The sequence below is a fragment of the Mixophyes fleayi genome, chromosome 2, assembly GCF_038048845.1.
Source record: "Mixophyes fleayi isolate aMixFle1 chromosome 2, aMixFle1.hap1, whole genome shotgun sequence".
Classification (NCBI taxonomy): Eukaryota; Metazoa; Chordata; class Amphibia; order Anura; family Limnodynastidae; genus Mixophyes; species Mixophyes fleayi.
This window is the reverse complement of record NC_134403.1, coordinates 153,821,687-153,847,820: the sequence shown is the minus strand read 5'-3', so window position 1 is coordinate 153,847,820 and position 26,134 is coordinate 153,821,687. Positions and strand designations below refer to the sequence as shown.

Below are 26,134 nucleotides of genomic sequence, written 5' to 3'. Positions count from 1 at the left end.
GTGGTAAGAACAGTTGTCCCCAAGTGTCGCTAGGTATGATGCAAGTAAGGGGGTGGACCTATTTCTATAAATAGCCAATAGAAGGATCGCCTTGGGCTGCCTTGAAAAAGACACTAGAGAAACGCTCGCCGCCGACTCCGTGCTATATAATTAAACTTTTAGGCAGGGTTTGACTTAAAAACAACAGAATTACCATTGACAGTTACCTTAATTTAAACTAATAACTTCCCCCATCGCTAATTGAATATATCATGTCACAAAAAAGAATTACTAAGGGGACTTGTTTACTTAACAGGAGCCTGGGCTGCGTGCTTTTAGCGGCTATTTGTCGCTATGTTAACAGTCATTAATATTTTTCAGATTCAGCATATTTTTCTCTTTTAATTATTTCGCTAATCTTGTTTTTAATAAATACATTCTTTTGCAATTTGAGTATTATATTAATGCATATCATTAAAGCTTTTTAGCATATTATATTATATCCAGGACCTTTTGAGTGCCCTATTAGCCGCATTTTCTTTCTTTCTCTAAGATTATTGTAGGATTTCCAACAAGCACAGTGTGGGGAGGATAGAGATAGAGTAAACTAAGTGCAGGTCTGTAAGGAAACACATATTATTATGTACTGTGTCCACCATAACAGAGAAAGTAAAAAAACGAAATACTGTGCATAGAAAACCCTTGTCTACCACACACAGCACCACAGCTCATAGAGAGGGAGACATTTACTGTGCTTGCGGGGAGAGGAGAGGGGGACATTTACTGTGCTTGCGGGGAGAGGAGAGGGGGACATTTACTGTGCTTACGGGGAGAGGAGAGGGGGACATTTACTGTGCTTGCGGGGAGAGGAGAGGGGGACATTTTTTTGGGGGGAGGGGAACATTTACAGTGATGAGGGAGTGGGGATGAATGTACTGTGTTGAGGGATAGGGGGCGCATGTATGGCGAAGAGGGAGGGGGGCACATGTATGGGGAGGGGGCGCATGTATGGGGAGGGGGGGCCCCGCCAGATTAATTAGTACTGGGCCCCACAGTTTCTGATGGCAGCCCTGACTGTAATTATCTAGCAATGATCTATTAAGTAACAGCTCTGTAGCAAACTATAATTGTGAAGTGGGAACCCTACTTTTACAGCAATGCAAACTAAGACATTTATCTGAATGGAGCTGACAACAATCACAGTAGTGGTGAATTCTCCATGGGTGCAGGGTCTGACGTGCATAGTGGCCCATGAGGCTGGGCTGGATGATAGATTAGTAATTTGCAATATAAAATAATGTTATAACTATATAACAGCAAATGACTTCCACATACCCTTCTTTTGGGAACTTCTGGTTAATTTCCACTTGATGGTGGCTAAGCAGCTCAGCTGTTTTTGCATTGAAGACCTGTATAAGATACAAGACATAACTCTTCAGTAATACAGAGCACAACAGAAGACATTTATGAAAACTAGCACATTGCACCCAATCAGACCCCAAAGTCATTTTAAATGAATGGCTAGGGTGTATAGAAGTCACACCCACTTAAAGACTCATACCCACTGGTGCCAATTTTATTTGCTTTAATAGCATTGTTCACGCTAGTAGAGCGCAAGTAACTAAATCCCATTGTTTCTAATGTCCCCATACCCACTTACATGAAAATTTAAGACTACATAAATCATTAGGCTTACTGAAGCAGGGAATAAGCCTGTTAAAATTCACAACCACATGGCATTTTTAAGAACTTGTAGTGACACAGAAATTAGAAAGATAATGACTATAACAATATGTACATAGTCCTTGGTGTGCTGTTAAGGTGTACCTATAACCAGTACCTATAGCCATGTTGTCTAATTTTTGGACCTCCCCTTCGGGACATCATCAGGCAGACGAGGCAATTAGGACACTGCACCAAAACGCATCATCAAAGCCCCACCCCACAAAATTCAGGCATAGGTGGAGCTGGATGCACGAGGGAGCCTACCATGCCGGAAGTCTCACAGGAATTCCGGTAGAGTAGGCAAGTACTGTATGCCTATATCCTACACACTAATATGCACAAGAATGCCAGTAGGAACCAATGCTTCAATGTCGTCACTTGTACCTAGTGGATTCGTAGACCGCTTTGTCATGGAGATTAGCTCAGCCTACAAAATGGTTGCCTCCATTGTGTGTTGGTGATGAGTGTAATTTAGATAAGAATATTTTACATGTTTACTTTTTGTATACCTATAGTTTTGAAGCATAGTCATGCTTTTATTATGCCATATATGAAATCACGTTGCAGTAGAAACATGGTCATTCTCTAAATCAAATTAGGAAAAGGGGCCTATATGACACGTTTTGATATGAATGAAATGCACTTTATGGACACAAAAACTATTCAATTAACAATTACTTTGTAAAGATCACAATTTTAGGCTATATTCATGGTATAAGAAAGAAAACAAATTATTTTTTATTAATCATAGCTATCAAAACTTACATTTAATAAGTGTGACTAAAATGAAGCATGCTTGGCAAACGTTGCATTAGGTTGAAAATTATATTAAAATATAAAAGATGAAACAAGGACTAAGTAAGGTGTATTAACTACCCACAATCCTCTACAGCAGAGCAAGATTTATCACTTCACTAGTTTTTGCTTTAGTCCACATGGCATTTCTCATCAGGTTGGTAATGCAGGAAAAGATATACACAACCACGCACAGTATGATATTTTAGGCATTTTGCCATCCAGGATATAGCACCTGAGATGATGCCATTACCGAGCCTTTAGACTTCCTTGTCATTTAACAGACCTGTGTTTGCTCTAAAAGGGAACAAGGACAATAAGTAAAGTTAAACATTGGCCGGGAGCCTAGGTGGCAGACTAAAAGAGAAATACGATTAAATAAAGAAAAAGAGCAAATAAATTCACATAGAAAATGCCAAGTCAGATAAGATTATGGACATATTCCAAGAGGGGATATTTTATAGTGCTCAGATATCCGGCATCACATTTAGAAGAGGTTAATATTAGATGACATTGTCAAACAGGTCTCAAGGTTTTAACTCAGAATATGTACCATGGAAACAAGCAATAGCACCTAGAGATTAGGTACATTTTGGTAAAATTTCCCATGAATCAAGCTTTGTGGCAGAACAAGCCATTAGGTCAAATTCTGCTTTGATTTGCCAATCCACAGAAAGACATGTTTCACTGTATTTATTAACAACACTAAATGCAGAATTTAAAGCTACAAATAAAGCTTCATTCACTCTGCTCTGTAGTGTGGTGTGGTGTGGTTGGGGCATAACTTGGGAGATGTCAGAGTACTACATCATTAGGGGAATTCAGATGCAACCAAAAACAGGGGGCACTCCACATGGAAAGCTTAAAGTCAAATTCCGCTGGCAAAATGTGAAATTGTACCCCAAAATAGGGACAGAGGCAAATGTTTTACAAAACAGTTTTTAAACTTCCGCTAACCTATACTAGAGGTAACTGATAGTTAATGAGAATATTAAGTGCCTTTTGTTTTCTAATGTAAGCCTGGGTACACACTACAGTGGTTTCAGCTAATTATTAGGCCAATTAAACGATAAATGACTGTTCGGCCCGATCTCGCATTAGTGTGTGCACTGCAATGATGAACGATTATGGTTCCAAAGAACAACGCATTGTTTCATTTGATTTCTAAACCAGACTAAAAATGTCATTCAATGATGGAACAATGTTGTTCCAATTCTGCAGTGTGTATGCACTCTACCGGCAGTGTCCATAGATCTCTGTAGAGTGTGCAGAGTCACAATCTTTTCAGACGATGGTTATGACAGATGAAGAGCACAGATCTGAAGATAAATCCTGTAAAACATGTTTAGTGTGTACACATGAATCGGCATGCCGATCGTGATTTTTTTTGCTTTAATTATTGGTAACACTGTTAAGGATATCGCATCGGGAGGAAGTTTGCATAGTGTGTACCCAGCCTTAAAACTTAAGGAGAGTTGGAACAGTAAAAACCACTGTAGCTCCAGCAACAAAACAGTAACCATTTCAAATTAATATAACAACATTTTATCCACACAAAAGTAAATCAACTGTACAAATCTAAAGATCATGCAGGAATCTATTACCTGCAAATTTGCTATAGTGTAGGGAAATAGGACTGCCACCAAGCAACAGCTAGTAGGTAAATTAGTAGCAAGCATCCTGAAATACCACTGTGAGCCACACACAAAGACATTCACTCTTGCAATTATGTGAAGACGCGTACCGCCAATAGATTTTTCAGAAGCTCACTGGTGGCAATCCACCCCTAGCGAAGGGAAACAAGAAAAGGAAAAAGGGATCGCCCCCTGAGTGGAGAAGAACACAATTGCAACAAAGAGCCTTGGATCCATTGCTGGATGTTTACTGTACTATAACATTTAAAGATGCACATAATAACATAAAAATCAAATTGAAAAGGCAATCAGTAACAGAGGGATGAAGGACAAATAAGCAACTCTCTGGAAACCATTACACTGGAAGAATATAGCATGGTGAAGCTGGCAGCTCAGAGAGATTTTTTGGCAATTCACAGGCAGCATAAACCCAACGCGGCAAATGGAGGAAGTGCTCTGCATGTCCACTATCATGGGTGAGGGATCCAGCAAAGCCGGAGAGGCGTCAGTTGGATCCCATTATAACAAAAAGCAGGTAATCCCATCCTAAGATAACATTACTTTGCTGTGAAAAGCAATGTTTTACGCACCTTAGTAAATTGACTAGTTGCTGCTGTCTCCATAGAGGTCTATGTGGACAACTTTGAACTCCATTAATGGGGTTAAGGCTGGTGTTAACCCGTTATTAAATAGCAAAATGTCTTTACATTGGCATTTTGGCTTTTCACCACTTAATAAATAGATCCATCGATCTTTTGTAAATCACATTGTCTCCTATATTGTTTTACAAAAGTCAAGGACCAGCGAGCAGCATGCATGTCTTTGTAAAGGTATACCTTCAGCCGACACCTTAGTAGTAGCAGTGAGTGAGTAGCGAGTGGCCCCTGAATTAGTATCCATACCAACCTCCTGCATAGTCATGACAATCCATCCCCTAATAGCAGAGGACTTTGCAAGCCCGATGAGTATCCGACAGGTCAAAAACAACTGGGATACGTTCCTTCTCCGACAGTCTAAGCTCCATAGTATCTTGTACCAGATCAAGTTCCATAAAAGGCTGATCAAAAGAGGATGTTTTAGAGTGCCCATTCAAGATAATACATATCCCCCGGCAGCCGGTGTTAACCAGGGGTCTGTATCTTGAATAAGAACCAGTTCTGTGCCCCTAGCTGCAAAAGTCAATGCTAACATACAAGCTAATTTCATAATAGCTGATAAATATTCAGGCCTGTATCCAAAAAGGCTAAAAATGCCAAGAAAGGATCAATGTCTCTCTCTGAAATACTTGGCTAAAATGGATCTTGATAGAAAGATATCACGCAGTAAGTGAAGGGAGAGAGGTAGATCCATAGGATTTAATTGGAAAGAATGACAACTTTGCCTTGTTTTTAAGATCAAGGCTAAATGCAGGAGGGACCAGATGTGAATAGTGTTTGCCCTAGACTGCCAAAGGCCAACTGATCTGCTTACAGTTCAATATCTAAACCTAGTATGTGGTCTCAAGGAAGCGTTAATCAGTGGGTAATGCAAACATTAAATCTGTTTGCACCCCTGTAATGTTGCCATCCATGTGCACTGAAGCAGGATCTTAAATTCAAAATGATCTGAAAGCCGTCCATGGAGAACCCCAGGGGAAGTTTGTGCAGCTGACTCACCAAGGGAAACCAAACTGGGAAAACCAGAACTATAATGATTACTTCCTCTGTCCTAATCTTGTGCAGGACAGGGTTGGTGGTGGGGAAAGGCATAGCGATGCCTCAGATCCAAATATAAAATTAACATTTCGTCCATACTTTGGAGATCAAGAGAGGGTTGTGTGTACTGAAAGGGTTTGAGAAAATGTCCACAACTGGACTATTTTTTTTTAATTTAGTGATTTTTTGTGTCATCCTGTCTAAAGAAATCCATTGGTGAGGTAACGAATCTGCCAATTTATTGATTTCCCTATGTAAATACAATGCTTTTCTGAAAAGGCCACTCCCAGATCTGCAGTGTTTCCCTGCATAGAGATATGGAACGAGCGCCACGCATCTTGTTGGAATATGAACCGCTGTCCTATTGTTCACGAACAGCTTAATGGAGACTCTTTCAACCTGTTTGGGAAGGAAGGTCTTCATTGCCATTTTTTGCCTCCCACAGCTCTAACAGATTTATTTATAGGGCTAATTTATCCAGATGTCTCTTACTGCTTTCGCTTGAGAGACACCTCCCCAGCCCAATAAAGACACATCTGTTGTAACGCTCATGTAAGGAGGGGTATTTAAGAGAGAACATGGAGAAAGCAGTTAAAAACTGCCCCAATGGGACAGCTCCTGTCTTAAGCTGGGTACACACTACAGAATTTTCCACCAACTTTTTATGCCGAGCGATTTTACATGCGATCGATGTTCCGATCGCTCGGTCCATGGACTGCATACATACTAGCCTTGTTTAATACGATAAAGGAAAGAGCGGACGTCCCTTTAGCGACTTTTTACAGCCATGTTGTCGTGAGCAAGGACTGTAATTTCATACTCACTGTTGTGGATCGGTCGGAAGTTTATACACACTACACAACGGAAACGAGATTGGAACGAAAATATTAAACGGTACGACCAACCAAATGAGGCAACAATCGTCCATTTGGGCAGACTTTCGACCATCGTGTCACTGCACACACTGACCCGACTTTTGAACGAGCGGTCGTATGATTTACCCGATTATTGGACTAAAACAGTGTAGTGTGTACCTAGCTTTACACACTGTATTAGAGAAATATTGTCTGTCCAAACGTAGCAGGAATAAATAAAAAGGATTCTAGTAGACTCTGGACTTCCCTGCATAGGAGTGGCACAAGCGGAAAACATGGGGACAGGTGAATCACATTCCCTATGTATCTTGCCAGACAATGGAAAACCCTATGATTACGGAGGACCCTCTCTACAAATTGCTGCACGTCTATCATCATTCCCGGAGTACTGCCAGGGAAAAAGGAGTAATATCTAATTTGAACCCCAGAAATGTAAGAGAAACTAACATGGTCATAACAGACATTGAGCCATTTACGGAAAAAACCTAGACTCCTGGACGGGTAATTGTTAAATCCCTGTGATGAACTAAGGTGAATTACTTTTATTGTGTAATTGAAGATACAAATAACTGTAGATGGTAATACCATAATTGCAAAGAACAACGTTTCTTACCAGTAACATTTAGGTCGATTTAAGCATCAACTTGTAATGGATTCCTGATAGGGAAGAAATGTTTTAGCTGTACATTAAAAACATAAACAAAGATTCCTAGCCTTAACAGAGTTTAGTGGCCACTAGTCCAGTAGAGACTGATGTTGTAATGCATGGTCATAACAGTTTTTTTTATTCCATATAAGCAATCCATAATAGAGCTGCTTACAAGCTGTGGTCTTTATCGACTCCTGAGTACTTAGGTCCTAAATGTAACAGATACCTCTGCAATTATGGTTATGCTATTTTTGTCAGCTGCAGATTTTTGCATCTTTAACAACATAGAACAAGTTCTTTTCTTTGTATAGTTGCCCTAATTTTTCGCTATGTTTTTATTGAAATGAAAGGTATGTTTGTCTGCTTCATAAAGTAGTTCCATAATTAAGAACAATTTGTTGAATTGTTGTGTAATATATATCTGTGTATATGCTATACAGTTACAGCTTTTGTATCATTGTTTTATTCGAACTCAGGGAGCTGCGAGCTGAAATTCAGCGAGTAATTACCGTATTAACGGTAATATTTTTAGAGCGCTGGGTTTTCGGCGATCCCGCCGTCAATTGAATATGCCCCATTGAATCTTTACCAGGGTAAGTTTGCATCCTATGAAGTAAATGATAATGTCATTTGTATTCCTATTCATTCTGTTAATTACATGTTAACATCTACAGATCCCTCCTCCCATGATCTAAATTGCACGTAGTATTGCTTCACTCACTGACAGGATGCCTGAAGTAACATTGTGTTTAATTGCACTATTACGCAAACACACAATACAACGTAAGTGGTCATTGAGAAATATTTAAGCAATAGTCACAAATTACTATTTTTTTTAAATGTGTAAAAATAAAATATATTTCCATTTTTCCCGATGGAAACTGATTAGAATGTTTTTCATTTGTTACTCTGTTTTTGATTTTATAAACTACAAGTATTCAGTTACAGCAGGGGGGACCCTTGCCGTGTGTCCCTCTGCTATAGTGCCACCCACTCCGGCTGGTTGGCCTAGTGTTGGTTTTCATGAGATCGGGGGGACCCCATGCTTTTTCTCCCCCGATTTCATGTAAACCAGCAGTAGCCTGGCAGCACTGGGGTTAATAGAGTTTATAGGGTGGACCCAACGCTTTTTATTTTTATAACATTTTTACAGTATACAGCCAGTCCTGTATAGCCGCCAGACCCGTTCACATTACCCTCTTAATGCCGGCAGAGTGATTGGCAATCACACGGTCAGCATTTTAAATGTGTCGGGAATTCTTACATGTAGATATTTAGGCTTTTATTTTTGGTGATGGGGGGGCATAAGGGGGCAGGGGGTGGCATCATTGTGGCCCCGTCCATTCGACAAAATAGTCTGTGTCATGGGGGCAGGACCAAAATGATGCGTTTCACTGCAAATTGCATCACTGAGGCTCAGATCCTGCCTACTTCACTAGGAAGTGGGCAGGATGTGGGAAAATTGCGCACTCTTGCGGGAGTCCGGGAGACCTAAACGGAATTCGGGAGTCTCCCGGAATATAGTGAGCAAATATGTGCAAGATGTTTTGTGCAAACCACATCATCATTGGACTTTTCTTTAGTGCTGGTAAAAGTGTTTGTTTAAAAAAACAAAAAAAAAAAAAAAAACACAACAAAAAAAACAAAACAAAATCTCATTGAATCCATTTAAGAAATTCTCAAGGGATTGATACCTAGACAATACAACAATAGTGGTCTGTAATTCCATTGTGCTAGTGAAGGGGGTGGGGTATTATGTTAAAATCACAAGAGACATTTATATTTCCTTGTTGTTTACCGTATTTCCCCATGTATAAGATGCACCTTTTCCCCCCAAAATTTTGGGTCTAAAACCAGGGGTAGCGGGGATGCAGGGGGAGGGGGGCAGCATTACAGTGGCAGCGGGGAGGATCGAGGGGGAGAGGGGCAGCATTTCAGTGACAGCGGGGGGGATCGAGGGGGAGCGGGGCAGCATTACAGTGACAGCGGGGGGAATCCAGGAGGAGGGGGGACAGGCACAGTGGCAGCAAGAATCACCGAGGAGGGGGGACAGGCACAGTGGCAGCGTGGATCACCGAGGAGGGGGACAGGCACAGTGGCAGCGTGGATCACCGAGGAGGGGGACAGGCACAGTGGCAGCGTGGATCACCGAGGAGGGGGACAGAGGTACAGTGGCAGTGGGGAGGGTTGGGGGTGATTGCAGGGAGTGTGCTGCCTGGCTCACAATCAGAGCAGCCGGCCATTACACTCTCCCTGCCTTTTTTAACAACTACCGTAATATATTTTTTTTAAAATTTTGGGGCCAAAATTAAGGTGCGGCTTATACATGGGAGCGCATTATACATGGGGAAATACGGTAATTAGTCTGCTCACTGTTCTGTAAAAACTACCAGCATTGGCTATGATAAAATAAATGTTCTGTAGCATTTGTCACTAGGAGACAGCTTAGAATTGGATTTCTTTATTTCAAGCCAAATGATCAAGACCTCAAATGTATTTCAACACCATTTCATGACATTTTAGACTCCATACAAGGTGATAATTAGCTGTAGCCTTGGGGCCTGCAGTATACCTTATCTAACTGGGTCAAAGTTCACATGTGTAACAAGAGGATAAGAAAATGTTCACTTGAACCACTATGTAATGAATGTTAGATTATATCTATCAATCATCTAATGAGGGTTGAAAGATAAGCCAATGAACTAATGCTCAACTGTGAAGGATAGTTCAATTCTGTGCAAATACAATTAAAATACACAGTACAAAATCTAAGTAAATATAGATGATATATACCATTTACCGACCTGCTGGCATTGGTCTTTTAATGTCAGCATCAGTGGAGGGCTGGCAAATTTTAGCCTGGGGAAAGATTTGAATAATCAGCCTATTTTCAAGAGAAAAAAATTGAAGGTGGCCCACTGACTCAGCCCAAGGTAGCCCCCAATGGGACTGGCCCAGAGGGCAGATGCCCCCCCCCAGCCCAGCCTGCCCCTGATCGGCATTGTGAATGTTGCCAATCACACTGACAACATTGTACACCTGTCTACACAATGCAAGTGTCAGCATTTAGCCTGCCAACATTTTCATGTCGGCAGGTTAAGAGCCAACAATTACAGTGTCAGAATTATATACCCTACCCACCATTTATACTCCACAGCTTAACTGCAAAAGCTAAGTGTTAACAGTATTCATCTGTAAGTCGAACATGTATTTACAAACATAATCAGACTTGGAACCTAATGCTTATACACTGGAGCCTATTACTATTGGCTCAAGACCTCACACTACACTCTGTTTGCTAGTCATGTCAACAGAGCACCAACTCACTTTTGCTCCATTTGTAGCCTTTATACTGACCTATCTTCTAAAAGGCAACCACCAACACGAATCAGACTTTAAAACAGCACATACCCCAGATGAAGTCTATAAGCTGAAACTTAGGAGTGGAGTTCTGTCACATTTTCTGAATCCGAGTGATGCCGTAGTCCCTGCTGCTTCCAAGTGGTCTGGACTTTTAGTGGCAATCAAGAGCCTTACCCATGGATTACAAGGAATGGAACAATTCTATAATCCCTACAGATAAGCAATTTTATTCTATTATAAATAAATTTGTTTAATCTACCTATGGAAATAAAATGTATTTATTTATAATACTACGATACTATTGCTCCATATTTGTACCTTCTCATTCCTGAGACACAATTCACCATATACACCAATCAACCACAACATTAAAACCACTTGCCTAATATTTTGTAGGTCCCCCTCATGCCACCAAAACAGCTCTGACCTTTTGAGGCACGGACTCCATAAGACCCCAGACCTAAGATCTGACACCAAGATGTTAGCAACACCATTTAAGTCTTGTAAGTTGCGAGGTGGGGCTCCGTCCCACAGATGCTTTAATGGATTGATAGCTGGGGAATTTGGAGGCCAAGTCATCACCTTGAACTCTTTGTCATGTTCCTCAAACCATTCCTAAACATTTTGGCAGTGTGGGAGTGCGCATTATCCTGCTGAAAGAGGCCACTAGCATCAGGGAATACCATTGCCATGAAGAGGAGAACTTGGTCTGCAACAATGTTTAGGTAGGTGGTACATGTCAGTAACATCCACATGAATCCCAGGATCCAAGGTTTCTAGCAGAAGATTGTCCAGAGCATCACACTGCCTGCACCGGCTTGCCTTCTTCCCATAGTGCATCCTGGTGCCATCTTGTCCCAAAATAAACGACGCACCCGGCCGTCCACAGGATGTAGAATAAAATCTGATTCACCAGACCAGGCCACCTTCTTCGAATGCTTCATGGTCCTGTTATGGTGCTCACATGCCCATTGTAGGCGCTTTCAGTGATGGACAGGAGTCAGCATGGGCACTCAGAGATCTGCGGGGAAGCAGCAAGCTGCGATGCACTGTGTGCTCTGACACCTTTCTATTATAGCCAGCATTAACTTTTTCAGCAATTTCAGCTACAGTAATTCTTCTGTGGGATTGGACGAGACTGGCTAGCCTTCACTCCTCACGAGAATCAATGAGCCTTAGGCTCCCATGACCCTGTCACTGAATCACTGCTTGCCCTTCCTTGTACCACTTTTGGTAGGTACTAACCACTGCATCTCGGGAACATCTCACTAGACCTGTTGTTTTGGAGATGCTCTGACCTAGTCGAGTAGCCAACACAATTTGTCCCTTGTCAAATTCGTTCTGATCTTTACGTTTACTCATTTTTCCTGCTTCCAACACATCAACTTCAAGAACTGACTGTTCACTTGCTGCCTAATATATCCTACCCCTTGACAGGTGCCATTGTAGCGAGATCAATGTTATTCAAATGTATAAGCTATATTGTTGATGCTCCATACTTCTGAGAGTGTGAAAAACCATCAACCCAAATAAGTTTATATCAAGTTTTATTTTGTTATGTGTATATATTGGAAATAGTGGGCACAATTCATCATACCCTGATTTGCCATGTGTCACAGAATACTGTACATACACAGGCTGCGTACACTCTGGTGTTTTTTTTTTTATCCATTTTGTGTCTCGTTTTCCTTCCAATATATGAGAGACACACACCAGAAAACTACATACCCTAGCTTTTCTCATATGAATCAAGTATCCTTAGTGTGCCCACGTCAACCCCTCGTCTCTCGTTTGTCTGCCACTTTAAAAAAAAAAAAGATGCAGCGTGTCCTCACCTAACGGATGCTAGGTAACACATGTGACTCACCCAACTTAATATGTTATGATGAATAAAATTGGAATCCAATATGCATGTAACACTGAACAATATATGAATGGGTTAAATCCTGTACACTGGCTTAGACAAAACAAAGAGGATTAATAGGGAAGATATAACACTTTAAGGATATATAATAATTAGCCTGTATATAGAGCTTGAATGAGAAAATAGTGGAATAGCTCAAAATATAGTACAGTATTCCATGACTGCTATAATATGTAGCAGCAGGTTTTGGGTCCCATAGTGTTTGTACTTATACTGAAATATTTATTCAATTATGTTAAAAATATGTTATACTGTATAGAATACATTTCCAAACTGAGAGATGACACAGAAGTAGGAAGTACTCCTGACTAATTGCTGATGCATACCTATGGCAAAACATGTACAAATGAGAAAACAAGCTAAACAACAAATGAATAGATAACTGAAAGGTTTATGTCTATCAGCCGTTGCTAAACAATAAGGGTAAAGGGCAGCAATGTTTAACTATTACAACACAGTAACATAGTGCAACCTGATGATATGGAGACCAATGAGCAATTTTTCTGGCTCTTTAGACAAAAGAAAAACAAATAAATAATCCAGTGCATTGGAATAGTATGATAACTGGCCATGTAAGTGAAGTATGTTTTGCTGGCCAGGTTTCTGCTCTGCTTCATTTAAGTGCTACTTGACTTTCAGGTTTGAACAGCAACCTTCACACCGCTTACTGGAGTAAACAGTGGATATGGTAAATGAACCATTTATTAACAGTCAATGATATATGCACAGCAGGTGTTTAACGTCAAAACATGTTAGAGTCTAACACAATATTGTTGACTTCTGATCACACTTTGTTTTAAATGGGCTTTGATTGTGATAAGTGGGACAAGCAGCAAAACTATCAAATTAATCAATGTTAAGATTGACTGGAACCTCAAAACCTCAAAAGTTACCTTTGCTTAATTGTGCCTAGTACAATGGAATATATATATATATATATATATATATATATATATATATATATGCATGCTACAGATCAGTGGTTGAAGTGGAAAGTTATAAATGGCGACATTAAAACTTAGAAGTGACTTCAACAACTGCTACAGATAGTTTGAGGTTATACCTCTGTAGTTTATGAAGAAACTCAGTGATTTATGTCTTCTATAGATTTGCTTGCTCTCATATTTTGAGTCTTTTCCTCATTTGTGTCATACCTTTAGCCTAATGTTGTCACATATCCCTTGCCACTAGATCATGCTCTGAAGCTATTGTATTGTAAAAGGATCATCACACAAACAGACAATAAGACTGACACAAGAGTTCTTGGAGTAGATAAGGAGATTATGATGAGAGGAAGTTAACCAATGCCATCTGTAATGAAGGATTGCAAAAAACGGGCTAGATCACACTGGAGGTCTTTCAGACGATTATCGGGCCAATCACCCGATAAACGACCCGACCACATATCACATTAATGTGTATAATCACACAATGCAGATTGTTGTTTCATTTGGTTGGTCATACTGTTTAATAATCTCATTCCAATCGCATTCTGATCATGTAGTGTGTATGCACTCACTATCACAATATCAATAGAGTTTACAGAGTCATGGTCTCTTCAGTTGATGCCGGCAGTGAACATGACCCAGTGACTAAATGTAGAGTCCCATAGATTGTAAGCTTGCGAGCAGGGCCCTCTTACCTCTCTATCTGTATATATTACCCAGTATTGTATTATTACTGTTTGTTCACAATTGTAAAAGCACTACAGAATCTGCTGGTGCTATATAAATAAATGCTGATGAGAGTGCTCTAGATGGAGTAGTTTGTTCTTTTGTTCCGAGAATATTTTGTTTCAGAGTCACAGAACCTAACGAAATTCGTAAAGACATGCGGATAGCTATAACAAGGCGATTTAAATCAGTATGACGGGAATGAATGAATAAGTGACTATTGTGCTGTCATTCTCTAAACAACTAGGGGACCAGATGAAGAGCACAAATCTGAAGGTAAATCACATGTAGTGTGTATGCATGCATCGCCCGACTGGTCGGACCTTCATTCGTAGAAACAATAGTTGTAGACAACAGATTGTTAGAAAAATTCCCTACTGTGTACCTAGCCTTACTAGTACCATCATAAAAACTAGTTCAAATCCTATAATATGAATGTTTGCAAACATTAATTTACGAATACTTCAATTAAACATATACAAATAGAAAATAAAACATATGGTTAGTCATTTAAAGCTGTAGTACCACCAAGGGAGGTAGCAGTGTATCATTTTTCCCTGGGCTCCGTAGTTAATCTCACAACCTTGGCTCAAAACTGGGGGAGGTGCGAGCAGGAGGACCAATGAGATTCCACAATCACAGACAATGTGGCTACTCATTGGTTCTCCCACTAATGCCCCCTTTCGAAAGCCATTTTAAAGTTGTGAACAAATGCGCACCACTTTAATGGTAGTGCAGCTTTCGATTAAAATAGCATATGCAGACAAAACATTGAAGAGTGTAAAGTTTTGTTTGCAGGTTTGGTTAATTATTTGTATTGAAATGTTTTTTTTATAACCAACTTATCTTCAGCTATAATAACAAGTTATCAGTTTAAGACATATGCTCTTAGTCATATTAATCTTCTCTTTATCTTAGTAGGAATTATAACAACAGAGATCAATCAAACCATTTTGGAATAAATTGGAATGTTAACCAGTAAATTCTTGGATGTATAGAACAACAGCACTTTCTGCAGACCTATAGAATGGAAGAGTAACAATATATAAAATTAAAATAGAAAAAGGCACAAATGATAAGCAACCACTGGTGTTTTTAGAGTTAAAAGGACTCAGGCTCTGCAATGTCCTGCAGACTTACTTTCCCTGAGAAATAAAAGTACAGCATAGAACTTGGATTTGGTGTATGGATCAGAACTAGTGAGTATATGGGAAAAACGCGTTTCTTATCTCTAAGAAGACTGTTACATGTGCATGACTAAGAATGTGAAACTTCACTCCACTGAAACTGCCCTGGCTAAAGTCACCAATGACCTCCTCTCTGCTAAAGCCAGGGGCCACTTCTCCCTTCTCATCCTCTCTGCAGCCTTTGACACCCCCTCCTCCTCCACACCCTCCAGTCTCTCTGCCTCTCTGGCCCTGTCCTGTCCTGGTTCACCTCTTACCTTGCTGACCGATCCTTCTCTGTCACCACCACTGAGTCTCTCTCCCCCCCCATCCACCCTTCCAGTCGGGGTCCCCCAGGGCTCTGTTCTGGGCCCCTTACTCTTCTCTCTATACACCTCCTCCCTGGGTGAACTCATCAGCTCCTTCGGCTTCAGCTACCACCTTTACGCTGACGACACTCAACTATACCTCTCCTCTCCGGATCTCTCTCCCTCCCTCCTCTCTAGGGTGTCCGCCTGCCTCTCTGCCATCTCCTCCTGGATGTCCTCTCGATTCCTCAAACTCAACCTCGCCAAAACTGAGCTGATAGTTTTTCCTCCCCCCCATACCTCATCTCCTGTCGACCTCTCCATCACTGTCGACAACTCCTCTATCTCCTCTGTCCCCCAACTTCGCTGCCTTGGTGTCACCCTCGACTCCTCTCTCTCCTTTGGACCCCATATCCTCTCTCTGTCTAAATCCTGCCGCTTCCAGCTGCGTAACATCGCTCGCATCCGGCCCTTCCTCTCCCAAGATGCCACCAAATGCCTTATTCACTCTCTGATCATCTCCCGCTTGGACTACTGCAACCTCCTCCTTACTGGCCTCCCCCCCTCTCTCATCTCGCTCCCCTTCGATCTGTACTTAACGCAGCCGCTAGGCTTATCTTCCTTTCTCGCCGCTCCTCTTCTGTCTCCCCCCTCTACCAATCCCTCCACTGGCTCCCCTTCCCCTACAGAACTCTGTTCAAGCTCCTCACTCTTACATACAAGGCCCTCGCCAACGCCACTGCACCCTACATCTCCACACTCCTATCTATTCACGCTCCATCCCGTCCTCTCCGATCTGCCAATGATTGTCGCCTATCTTCCCCCCTCATCACCTCCTCCCACGCGCGTATCCAAGACTTTGCCTGCGCCGCCCCCCTCCGCTGGAACAAGCTCCCTCTCTCCATCAGGACTTCCCCTAACCTGTCCAGTTTAAAACGGGCTTTAAAACCCCACCTTTTTTTTAAAGCCTTCCAGTCTCCCACTTAACTACCTACCTTATCCTCTGCCTCTCCCCCTTCTTTCCCCTTCCCTGCCTCCGTCCCTCTACTCTCCCTCTCTCCCCTGCGTTTCGCCGTCTGTCCACCCCTCCCCTTAGATTGTACGCTCCTCTCTCCTCCTGTTTCCACCACTTCTAACTCTGCTCTCCAGCTACTTTGCCCTCCTCCTCGAGGGCCCTCCTCCCCCCTCTGGGGGTCTCCCTGTCTTCTGCGCCCTCCTTTTGGGCCCCGTCATTAGCGCCCTCACTAGCTGTGCATTGAGCTTACTGAGTTACTGTGCTTTATGTTTACTGTACTGTGCTGTCTCACCTTGTATTGTAATTCGTTTTTGTCCCTGTACAGCGCCACGGACACCTTGTGGCGCCCTATAAATAAAAATTAATAATAATAATAATAATAATAATAATACCAAGGAGTTACCCTGCAATAGAATGGAGTATTCTATAACTGTATTTCTATACTTGATTACTATACACTGCAATTCAAAGAAAACATTTGTTTTGTTGCACTTGCATTTGACTTCACAAGTTAGAAAACACCATACACTTGCTTCTTTGTATTGCTCTGCACGCAATTAAAATAAACAAGTGTTATCCCTGTAAGCATTTCTGGATAAAAAAAGTGACTCGTACTTGCGACATGAGGCCACCAAGTTTTCTATATAATTGGTCAAATTCATGTTAGTTGATCCTTTGCACAGTACAACATGTTGCCTAATTGACAAACTCACCATACTTCTTTAGATAAAAAAAATATTATCCGTAACTTTCACACACATTCATAGTCACCCATTCTGCGCTAGAAATGCTCTCTTAACTGCCCCTCATGTGAGATACTTTTTTCTTACTAACCCTTCTCATGCAAAACTTCATTAGAACTGTATCCACAACTCTGAACCATTCATTATTACACTCTCCATCAGTTTTTAAATGTCATAACACAACATTTATTCGGTCCTAACTATCCTTGCGTCCTATTATCAGACACCTCTCATGTCTTTGTGACAAAACAATCAGGCTTTACTCTAAACTACAATATGCTAATAAAACAAAAAACATCAAAAGCAAATACTAAAATTGCAAAAATCTACAAAAGCAAAAATGTGTGTAATCCACTGAAAGTGGTTTGGGTGGAGAGAATGCATCATCATCATTTATTTATATAGCGCCACTAATTCCGCAGCGCTGTACAGAGAACTCATTCACATCAGTCCCTGCCCCATTGGAACTTACAGTCTAAATTTGCTAACATACATACAGACACAGACAGGGAGAGACTAGAGTCAATTTTCTTTTTTTTTTGTTCTGATAGCAGCCAATTAACCTACCAGTATGTTTTTAGAGTGTGGGAGGAAACCGGAGCACCCGGAGGAAACCCACGCAAACACAGGGAGAACATACAAACCCCACACAGATATGGCCATGGTCGGGAATCGAACTCATGACCCCAGTACTGTGAGGCTGAAGTGCTAACCACTAGGCCACTGTGCTGGCCTAAAAAGATCCAAGTGTCCCAATGAAGTAAATTGTTGGGTTTTTTTTTATATAAGTATTGGAAGAAAGAACATTTACATACACATGAAATAAACAACTTATAATGTTTTGTAGGCTGAGTAATTAGCCATGCAATCATAAGAGATTAGATACTGTTCATATGTATATTTTTTGCTACTCTCCTCTTTTCATTCACTTTATCAACCAATTGTCAGTAACATTTTAATCAAATGGGAATACACAAAAGGCATTCAAGGTAGCTTTAGGAAAATAAATGTAACTATAATAACAGTTACTTTGATTTTTTTTAAACAAAACACTATTTAGTACGACAAACCATTAGTTTATGATTTAGATCAACAATATTACTTTGTTGTCCATATTTTGATAAAAGTGCAACAAGCCAACATCACACATATACTACTCCAAACTAAACATTTTAAAAACAATGTCTTTATTATTCATTTTTTTTCACAATCTTACAAAAAATATAATACAAATATCAGTGGGCTTAATCCTTTTCTGTCAGGGGAAAAAAAAACAGAATAGTGATAGTATAGCAAAAAAGATAAAAAAATATATATAACGGATTTCAAATATATACACATCACTTAAGATTTACAAAGGCAGTTGTAATCCTCAATGGTATTACTTGTTGTGTAAATCACTTCATTCTCAAACCAGACACACCTACATGTCAATTTCACAATAGGTGTGACGGAAAGCATTAGTTTATTAGATAAATATTGCAAATAAAAATAACTAAATCAAACATATGTTGGTCATAATCATGCAAACGGTCATGTAAATATTTAACGTATACATAAGGTGAAGGTTGTTCATCATGTTGCAATTATAAATATGTGCAGATAGTCCATAGACAGCTCTGTATTAAGCACAATGGACACACATAGTGGAATCCAATGTCACATATGTTCACAATGAGTAATATGGGCTGATGCTACTGCACTGTGTCATTTTTTAGAGAAATGCTTGTGCAATGAACTCTTACCAGAAAGCGAGTTGATCCCGTGCCCTGATCGATGGCCCCCACTAATGGTCCTAGGACGAGTCTGTTGGAGGCGGCCATGCTCCTTGCAATATGACCTGGGATGACTGCTCAACCTCTGCCCGCTCTAGTACAAGTTACCCGGTGGACTCAGCCATGCCACACAACCCGTGACATCACGGGGCGCTGACCCGGCCCAGCCAATCAGGAACTGGGGGTGTGCGAGGACCGACGTCATTGGCCTTCCTGCTGGCTCGTCATGAGCGTTCTATGCACGCCTCTGCTTCTGCGTTACGTCATGTTTCTAGCGGAGAGCTGAGGTCTGAGACTACGGCGTCCTATGGATGATGCCACCTGCCGAACAGCAGGTCTGGGTGGTGCCGGGTTGGTTTTGTATGAATGTGACCCCACCTATACTGGCAGCTCGTGTCTTGGCAAGGTGTAATGACAGAGATGAAAGTCGTATTAAACTGGTGAGGCCAGTTCTAGACGAACAAGTGTAGTGCACTTGGATTGTTGCTCGTTTGATTACAACTGCAACAATTGAGCAACAGTTTGCACCCGTAGAAAATGCATGCAAGTGACACTGAAGCTGGGAATGTACTTGTTGTAAGCATACGACCTGTGTAGTATCTATGCACCCTGGTGTTCTTCATCATCTTGGTTATAATCTGAGTTCTATCTTAATATGAAGCACATAAAATATGAAAATATATAGTAAGACCCTAATATTTATTTTATTTGTAGCCTCATGTTTTACAGTAATTTTACAATTTCGGAAACATGAACTAACATGAACATAACTTACTGGTGCAAAAAGCACCAGTTCAACACCACAATAAGGGCTAGTTCCCAAGGGTCGTTATACATCTGCAGACTGGGTATTGAAGGCCCCAGCAGGGAAATGCAATGGTAGGGCCCTATGACATAGTATGTGCACGCTTTCTCGAGACTGCACTGCGCTCTGCCATCAGAGAGGCAAGGACAGCACTAGAGGCAGTAGTGATTATTATTATTGCATATAAAAATGGTATCAATCAAATTAGTGAGAAATAACAGGGATGTATTGCAAGTAAGACAAAACAGGTATTATACTTTTATGCATAATAGTTTGCCCAGGACTGATGATAGATATACAATACATAGAGACTCCTGTAGTGACATACAATACAAAGAGCATCCTAGTGTCCACCATGTAATAGAGATCTTTCCGGTTACAGCCACATAATACAGAGAGCATCCTAGTGACCACCATATATTACAGAGAACATCCTATTGACCACCACACAATACAGAGAGCATTATTTTGATCGATGTACAACTCAGAGAGCATCATCATTACCGACATACAATACAGAGATCATCCAAGTGACCACAATACAATACAAAGAGCATCCAAGTGACTGATATAATGCAGAGACCAGTTACATACTCTCCTCCTCCTCCATCTTCTCTCCGGTTTCTTCTTCTCTTTTTCCTTCTCTTTCCTTTTCCCTCCTCCTTCATACTCTCTCCTTCAGGAACAATATTAAAGGAATCGCAGGCGCAGCAATAGCGCCGAAGAGGAATAAGAGAGGATGGTCGCTAGGCGGCCCGAGGCAAGTGACATGAAGAAAGGGGGGTGCAGATAACGAAGTCCGTCCTATTTTGTTACACCTGAGCAGTGCAGAAAGCCACTCAGGAAAAGTAGGGGCAGGGGGCGAGACAGGAGGCAGGACAAGGTGAGGGTAGTTAAAGGAGAGGGGGAAGAAAGCTTATTATAAATAGTTTTTCAGTCTCCCACCCACCCATCCCCTACAGCACATGCAGGTATTTCTTTAAAAATAAATAAAAACAAGATGTAAAATACATATTAAACACTTTATATATGTAATCTTTGTAAATACTTGACAAGTAATGTTTGTCACGGTAGACTGGAATACTAGACCCCTGGCCTGCCAATACTAACACTCACCGGAGGCGCGGAGTCTAACGCGGCAGCTGGTCTTCACCAAGAACCCCTGCAAGGAGGTATGGACTTCGCGGTGACCGTTACGAAGGTCGCGGCCCTCTGGGAGTGGAGCAAGGCCCACGGAGTTCAGCGAATTGGAGATCTGCGGACTGCAGGGATTACCGCTGGGATAGCGGAGGGCAACGAGTAGCTGTGATGGTCTGCGGTTGCAGGAGGGCAGCGTGCAGTTGTGATGGTCTGTGGTTGCAGGAGAACAGCGTGGAGCTCTGCTAGTCTGCGGATTGCAGGAGAACAGCGTGGAGCTGTGACGGTCTGCGGGTTGCAGGAGAACAGCGTGGAGCTATGACGTTCTGCGGATTGCAGGAGAACAGCGGGGAGCTGTGGCGGTCTGCGAATTGCAGGAGAACAGCGCGGAGATGTGATGGTCTGCGGATTGCAGGTGGGACAGCTCAGAGCTGTGACCGTCTGCGGTTGGCAGGAATTACAGTGTGGAAAACCGGAGATGTCCACTAGTAGGTTTCACAAAATGAACCTAAGAACAGGCTCAGAGGGGAGGAGGAGGCTGCTTTAAATAGTGGAGGGAAAAATATCCAATAGGAAGGTAGGAAAGTCTTTATAAAGAAATCGGGTCCCGTATCCAAGATGGCGGCCGTCAGCAGAGAACGGACGGGGCCGGCAGTCAGGTAAGTGAGCCGGGTCTCGGTCTAGCAATAGTAAGTTTTCCCGGCACGGGAAGGGGAAAAGGGAGGATATGGAGCCAAACAACAAAAAACTGGAGAAGCAAAGGTCTAGGGATACCGAGGACTCGGCATATAACAATGTTGTTGTCATTGTATGCTTTGTGAATATAATTATTGCTAAAATTGCTTTGTCACAGTTGGAAGGGCGGGAAAGCGACGAGCAAGGCATAGAAAGTGGGGAGTCAGCAGGGCCGGGCAGTATCACCCGCACGCCTGGTTCCAGCTTCAACAGTTGGGCCAATACTGGCGGCGTGCCAGGTTTATTGGAGGGGGATTTATGCCAAGGGGGCTGGTCTCCGGAGGACGTTGCGGTGCCTACATTGTAGTAGGCCGAACACGCCCTATTTTTCCAGATGGAACTTGAAAAGGTGGTAATATTTTTCTAGAGAGAACGCCAGGCAGTGTCACCCTCCGTAGACGGCCACATGCCTGGTTCCACCTTCAACGGATGGGTCAATACAGGCGGCGTGCCAGGTTTCAGCAATTGGAGGGTGATTTATGCCAAGGTGCTGGTCTCAAGAGGACGTTCTTGCGGTGCCTACATGGTAGTAGGCAGAACACGCCCTATTTTTTCCAGATGGAACTGGAAAAGGTGGTAAATTTTATTAGCCTTGGCTAATAAACTTGGAGTGTCTGCCAAGTTTGGAACTGTTTAATAAAGCTGTGGCCAAAATAATTTTGACAAATACTTGTCTCAGAGTCTTTCTTTATTAGCTCACTGCGTGGGGTACCGGTTGGTCGACCTATATCCCTTATACAAATTGGTCATCAATACTTTAGAAGTGAGATCTAAGGGTAGATATTATTATCTAATATACAGTAATAAAAAAAGCTTGAGTCAGTTTTACTAGCAAGAGACCACTGCTTGGTATCATTGGCAGTCAGATTGCAAAGACCCAGCATTTGCACATACTACCTTTTCACAGACCCGCCTTTACACATATTCCTTTTGCACAGTTCCCTCTTTGCAGTACAACGTTTGCATATATTCCCTTTGCACTCACTCTTGTAGAGACTCAACCTTTATACAATTCCCACATTTGTACAGCTTATTCTTTTTGTGCATGTCACTCCTGTGCACAGAATTTCCTCTATCCTCCTCTTTTGGAATCACAGTGCAGCTGGAACAGTAAATACACTGTCTGCACAGCTCTGCCCAACAGTAACTAGGTGTGCAGAGCTCCTCCAATCGAGGCTCAGCACACACCCTTTGACTTTCAGACTCACTGAAACTTAACATGTGTGTGTCCTTAGCCCTAATAGCTAGCAAGTGCAGTGCATGTACCATCTGAGCTGCACAGACATCTGTGGAAGGGAACAGCAGGGGGTTGGGGGCTTCAAGTGGAGGTCTGCCCCCCTACGGTAAAGGGCGGAGCACCCAGGTGTTTCTCTGGTCTGCAGTGGTTCAGTCTAACCCTGTACATTTAATATCAACAAATGTGTGAAATACAGGTGTAGACATTCATAAGCATAGAAAATACACATATATTTCAAGGAGATCTAACTGTTCAAAAAGTTCTTTATTATTAATTTCTCAGGAGCAATAGGCCAGTATTGTCTTTCAGGTGGAGGTTCTTCAGAAAGTTTGTCAGAAAGACTTCAATTGGTGTCCCATCATATATGGAAATAGAATAACAAAACGTCTAATATAGCATAGTATTTCAAAAAAATTATGAGACCATAAACCATAGATTCCCCTCCATATATTCCAGTCGATGGTGTGGGATTAAACCTTTTCATAACCACCTCATAGTGTGTGTTTTTTTCAACTGTGCATCACCAGCCTCTCTCGTGATTGCTCTTCATATGGTTTGAACTCATGCCAATGTAACTCATGCCAATGTGTACAGCTGTAACCAGTCCTCTCATTCAGATGGCTGCCCTCTGGTAACCCTTTTCTTAGAAGCACAAAAGTAAAATCTGGCATAATACCTTCTAAGGGGCATATTCAATTGTCGGCAGAAAATCTTGCGCTCCGCACACTATTACCGTTATTACGGTAATAGTGCGCGGAAACATCGTTATTACGGTAGTTTTCTCGCTGGATTTCAGCTTGCAGCTCCCTGAGCCGCGAGCTGAAATCCAGCTAACTATTACCGTAATAACGGTAATAGTTTTAACGCGGCGGAAACAAAGAAGAATTGAATATGCCCCTCAACGTCTATTTATTAAAAGGCATGCATAAAACCGCATTCACATTTAATTAGAATACATGATAGACAAAGCGATAAATCCTCAAAGAATGTAAGCAAGTATCCTTCTACAAGAATACTTTGAAAATGTCAGCAGCTTGATGTTTAAACTCAGTCCCGGAATAGTCAGCTGGCATATGTGAAGTCAATTGTCTCCCAGATGGATAATCTACTTATAGTCCAGTCCACTTTGAGCACATTTCGACCCGCTAGCTGGGGTCTTTTTTAAGGCATATGAAACATTTGAACAGGCTGTCTTTTTATAAAGCGACCAGCCAATTGCTTTACATCATAACCATGTGGTCAATTTCATTTAAAACAAACATAATAAAAATCATAATTTACCATTAAGGAATTTCTACCAGGAAAGTAAATCACATGCAAAGACACTTCTATCAAGGCCCCACCCCACTGAAAGAAACAGAACCTGTTCTCTAGCAGACTGTGACATAACATTGGACTGCTGGAAGGAAAGTAATTCATTTGGGTAACCACCAAAGTTATTGGGTATTATTTTGTTACCTACAGGCATAATAGGGCAGGGTCTGCATTATAAAGAAACCAGAGATCTGGGACTATATAGGAAAGTCACCATAGATGTGGGGTCTGTAAGGTAAAGTCAACAGAGATTTGGGATGGTCTGCATTATAAAGCCAACAGCGATTTTAGGGGTGTGTATTTCAACAGTACTAGAGATTTGTAGGGCCTGCATTGTAAAACCACCGGACATTTGGCGTCAAAACCAGGGTAGGTATTTAATAGTAGTCAAAGTATGCATTGTGTTTTGATTAGTGGTCATGAGAATGTTCCCTATATTTTATAGAGATCATAAAAATGTTCTCTTTAACGAGCCATTGTTCTTTAAGATGCTATCTTTATTGTCTTGAGTTCACTAGAATGCTCTCTGTATTGTATATTGTTCACTAGAATGCACTCTGTCTTGTATATTATTCACTAGAATGAACTCTGTCGTGTATATTATTCACTAGAATGCACTCTGTCTTGTATATTATTCACTAGAATGCTATTTGTGTTGAACAGAGGTCACTATGATGGTGTCTTTTTTTTTTTATATAGGTTGCTAAAATTACCTCTCTCTATTTTATAGATGGTTTTAGAATACTTTCTGTATTCTATGTCGGTCACTAAAAGAGGGTACCCTAGATTCACAGTTGGACCTAGTAGGATTGAGGAGTGCTGCAAGGACGTGTGTCTAAAGGAGCAACTGAAATCCAAGTGACTAATCTTTGTGTTTCTGTTTATATCAAGAATCTTGGCTACAAAACAAGGACAAACACAACACAAGTTTGTCAGTCAAGAACATCCAAGTGACTTCCATGAAAATTCTTTCGGATGTAAACATTAATCACTATGTCTTGTCCTACAAACTCAAGGTCAATAAATCCTTGTGTTTTTCATTTCAGCTAAGAGACGCAGCATCATAGTGTATAGTAATATTAAGTATGGTGGACTGTATGATAGACATTTTTATGGTGTGAGAAGGTTTATCCATTAAATATTGTTCTAAAATGTAATCTAGAAATTATTTTATTACTGCTATCCTAACAGTTGAGGAATGGCAATATTTTGTATGGGAAGAAAGCACAAGTTGGTGGCCCAGCTACTTTTGACCTTGACCCAATCAAAAGTATAAATTCATGCCTATATACTTTTTTCCGGCTTCCAGGCATTTTGAATGCATTATAACTGGATGAAAAATGTTGTAAATAGTATGACTTGACTTGGCACAATTCCCCTCTAAGCATTGAAAATATACCATGTTGTTCTAAGTAGCACCAGTCAAATGAATGGTGTTGAAATCAAAGCATAAAAAGAAAGAAAAATGCACCATCTTTGTGGATGCATTTCCAATGCTCTGATGAGAATGCATGAAAAATGCAAGTGTGAATGGCTTGTTAATGTCGGTTCCCAAGCCCATAGTATAAAGTAAAACTTCTATAAGCAC

At 41.3% G+C, this 26,134-nt stretch overlaps 2 protein-coding genes and 1 long non-coding RNA gene across 5 annotated transcripts in view; 1 reads left to right on the top strand and 2 right to left on the bottom strand.

Annotated features, from left to right (window-relative positions):
• GK (glycerol kinase) overlaps positions 1–19,489 on the bottom strand; it is a 56,850-nt gene extending 37,361 nt beyond the window's left edge. For all 3 annotated transcript variants that reach the window (XM_075200280.1, XM_075200282.1, XM_075200281.1), the window contains exons 1-2: positions 19,289–19,489; positions 1,315–1,388 (exon numbers count right to left, since the gene is read on the bottom strand). In XM_075200280.1, coding sequence (XP_075056381.1) covers positions 1,315–1,388; positions 19,289–19,366 — 152 coding nt within the window. In that variant the 5' untranslated portion in view covers positions 19,367–19,489. The remainder of the gene's footprint in view (positions 1–1,314; positions 1,389–19,288) is intronic.
• LOC142141621 (uncharacterized) overlaps positions 1–26,134 on the bottom strand; it is a 939,875-nt gene that overhangs the window by 131,861 nt on the left and 781,880 nt on the right. The window lies entirely within an intron of this gene.
• On the top strand, positions 19,546–25,703 carry LOC142141619 (uncharacterized). Its single transcript, XR_012688694.1, has 2 exons — positions 19,546–19,758; positions 25,277–25,703. It is a non-coding gene; the product is annotated as an uncharacterized LOC142141619 (long non-coding RNA).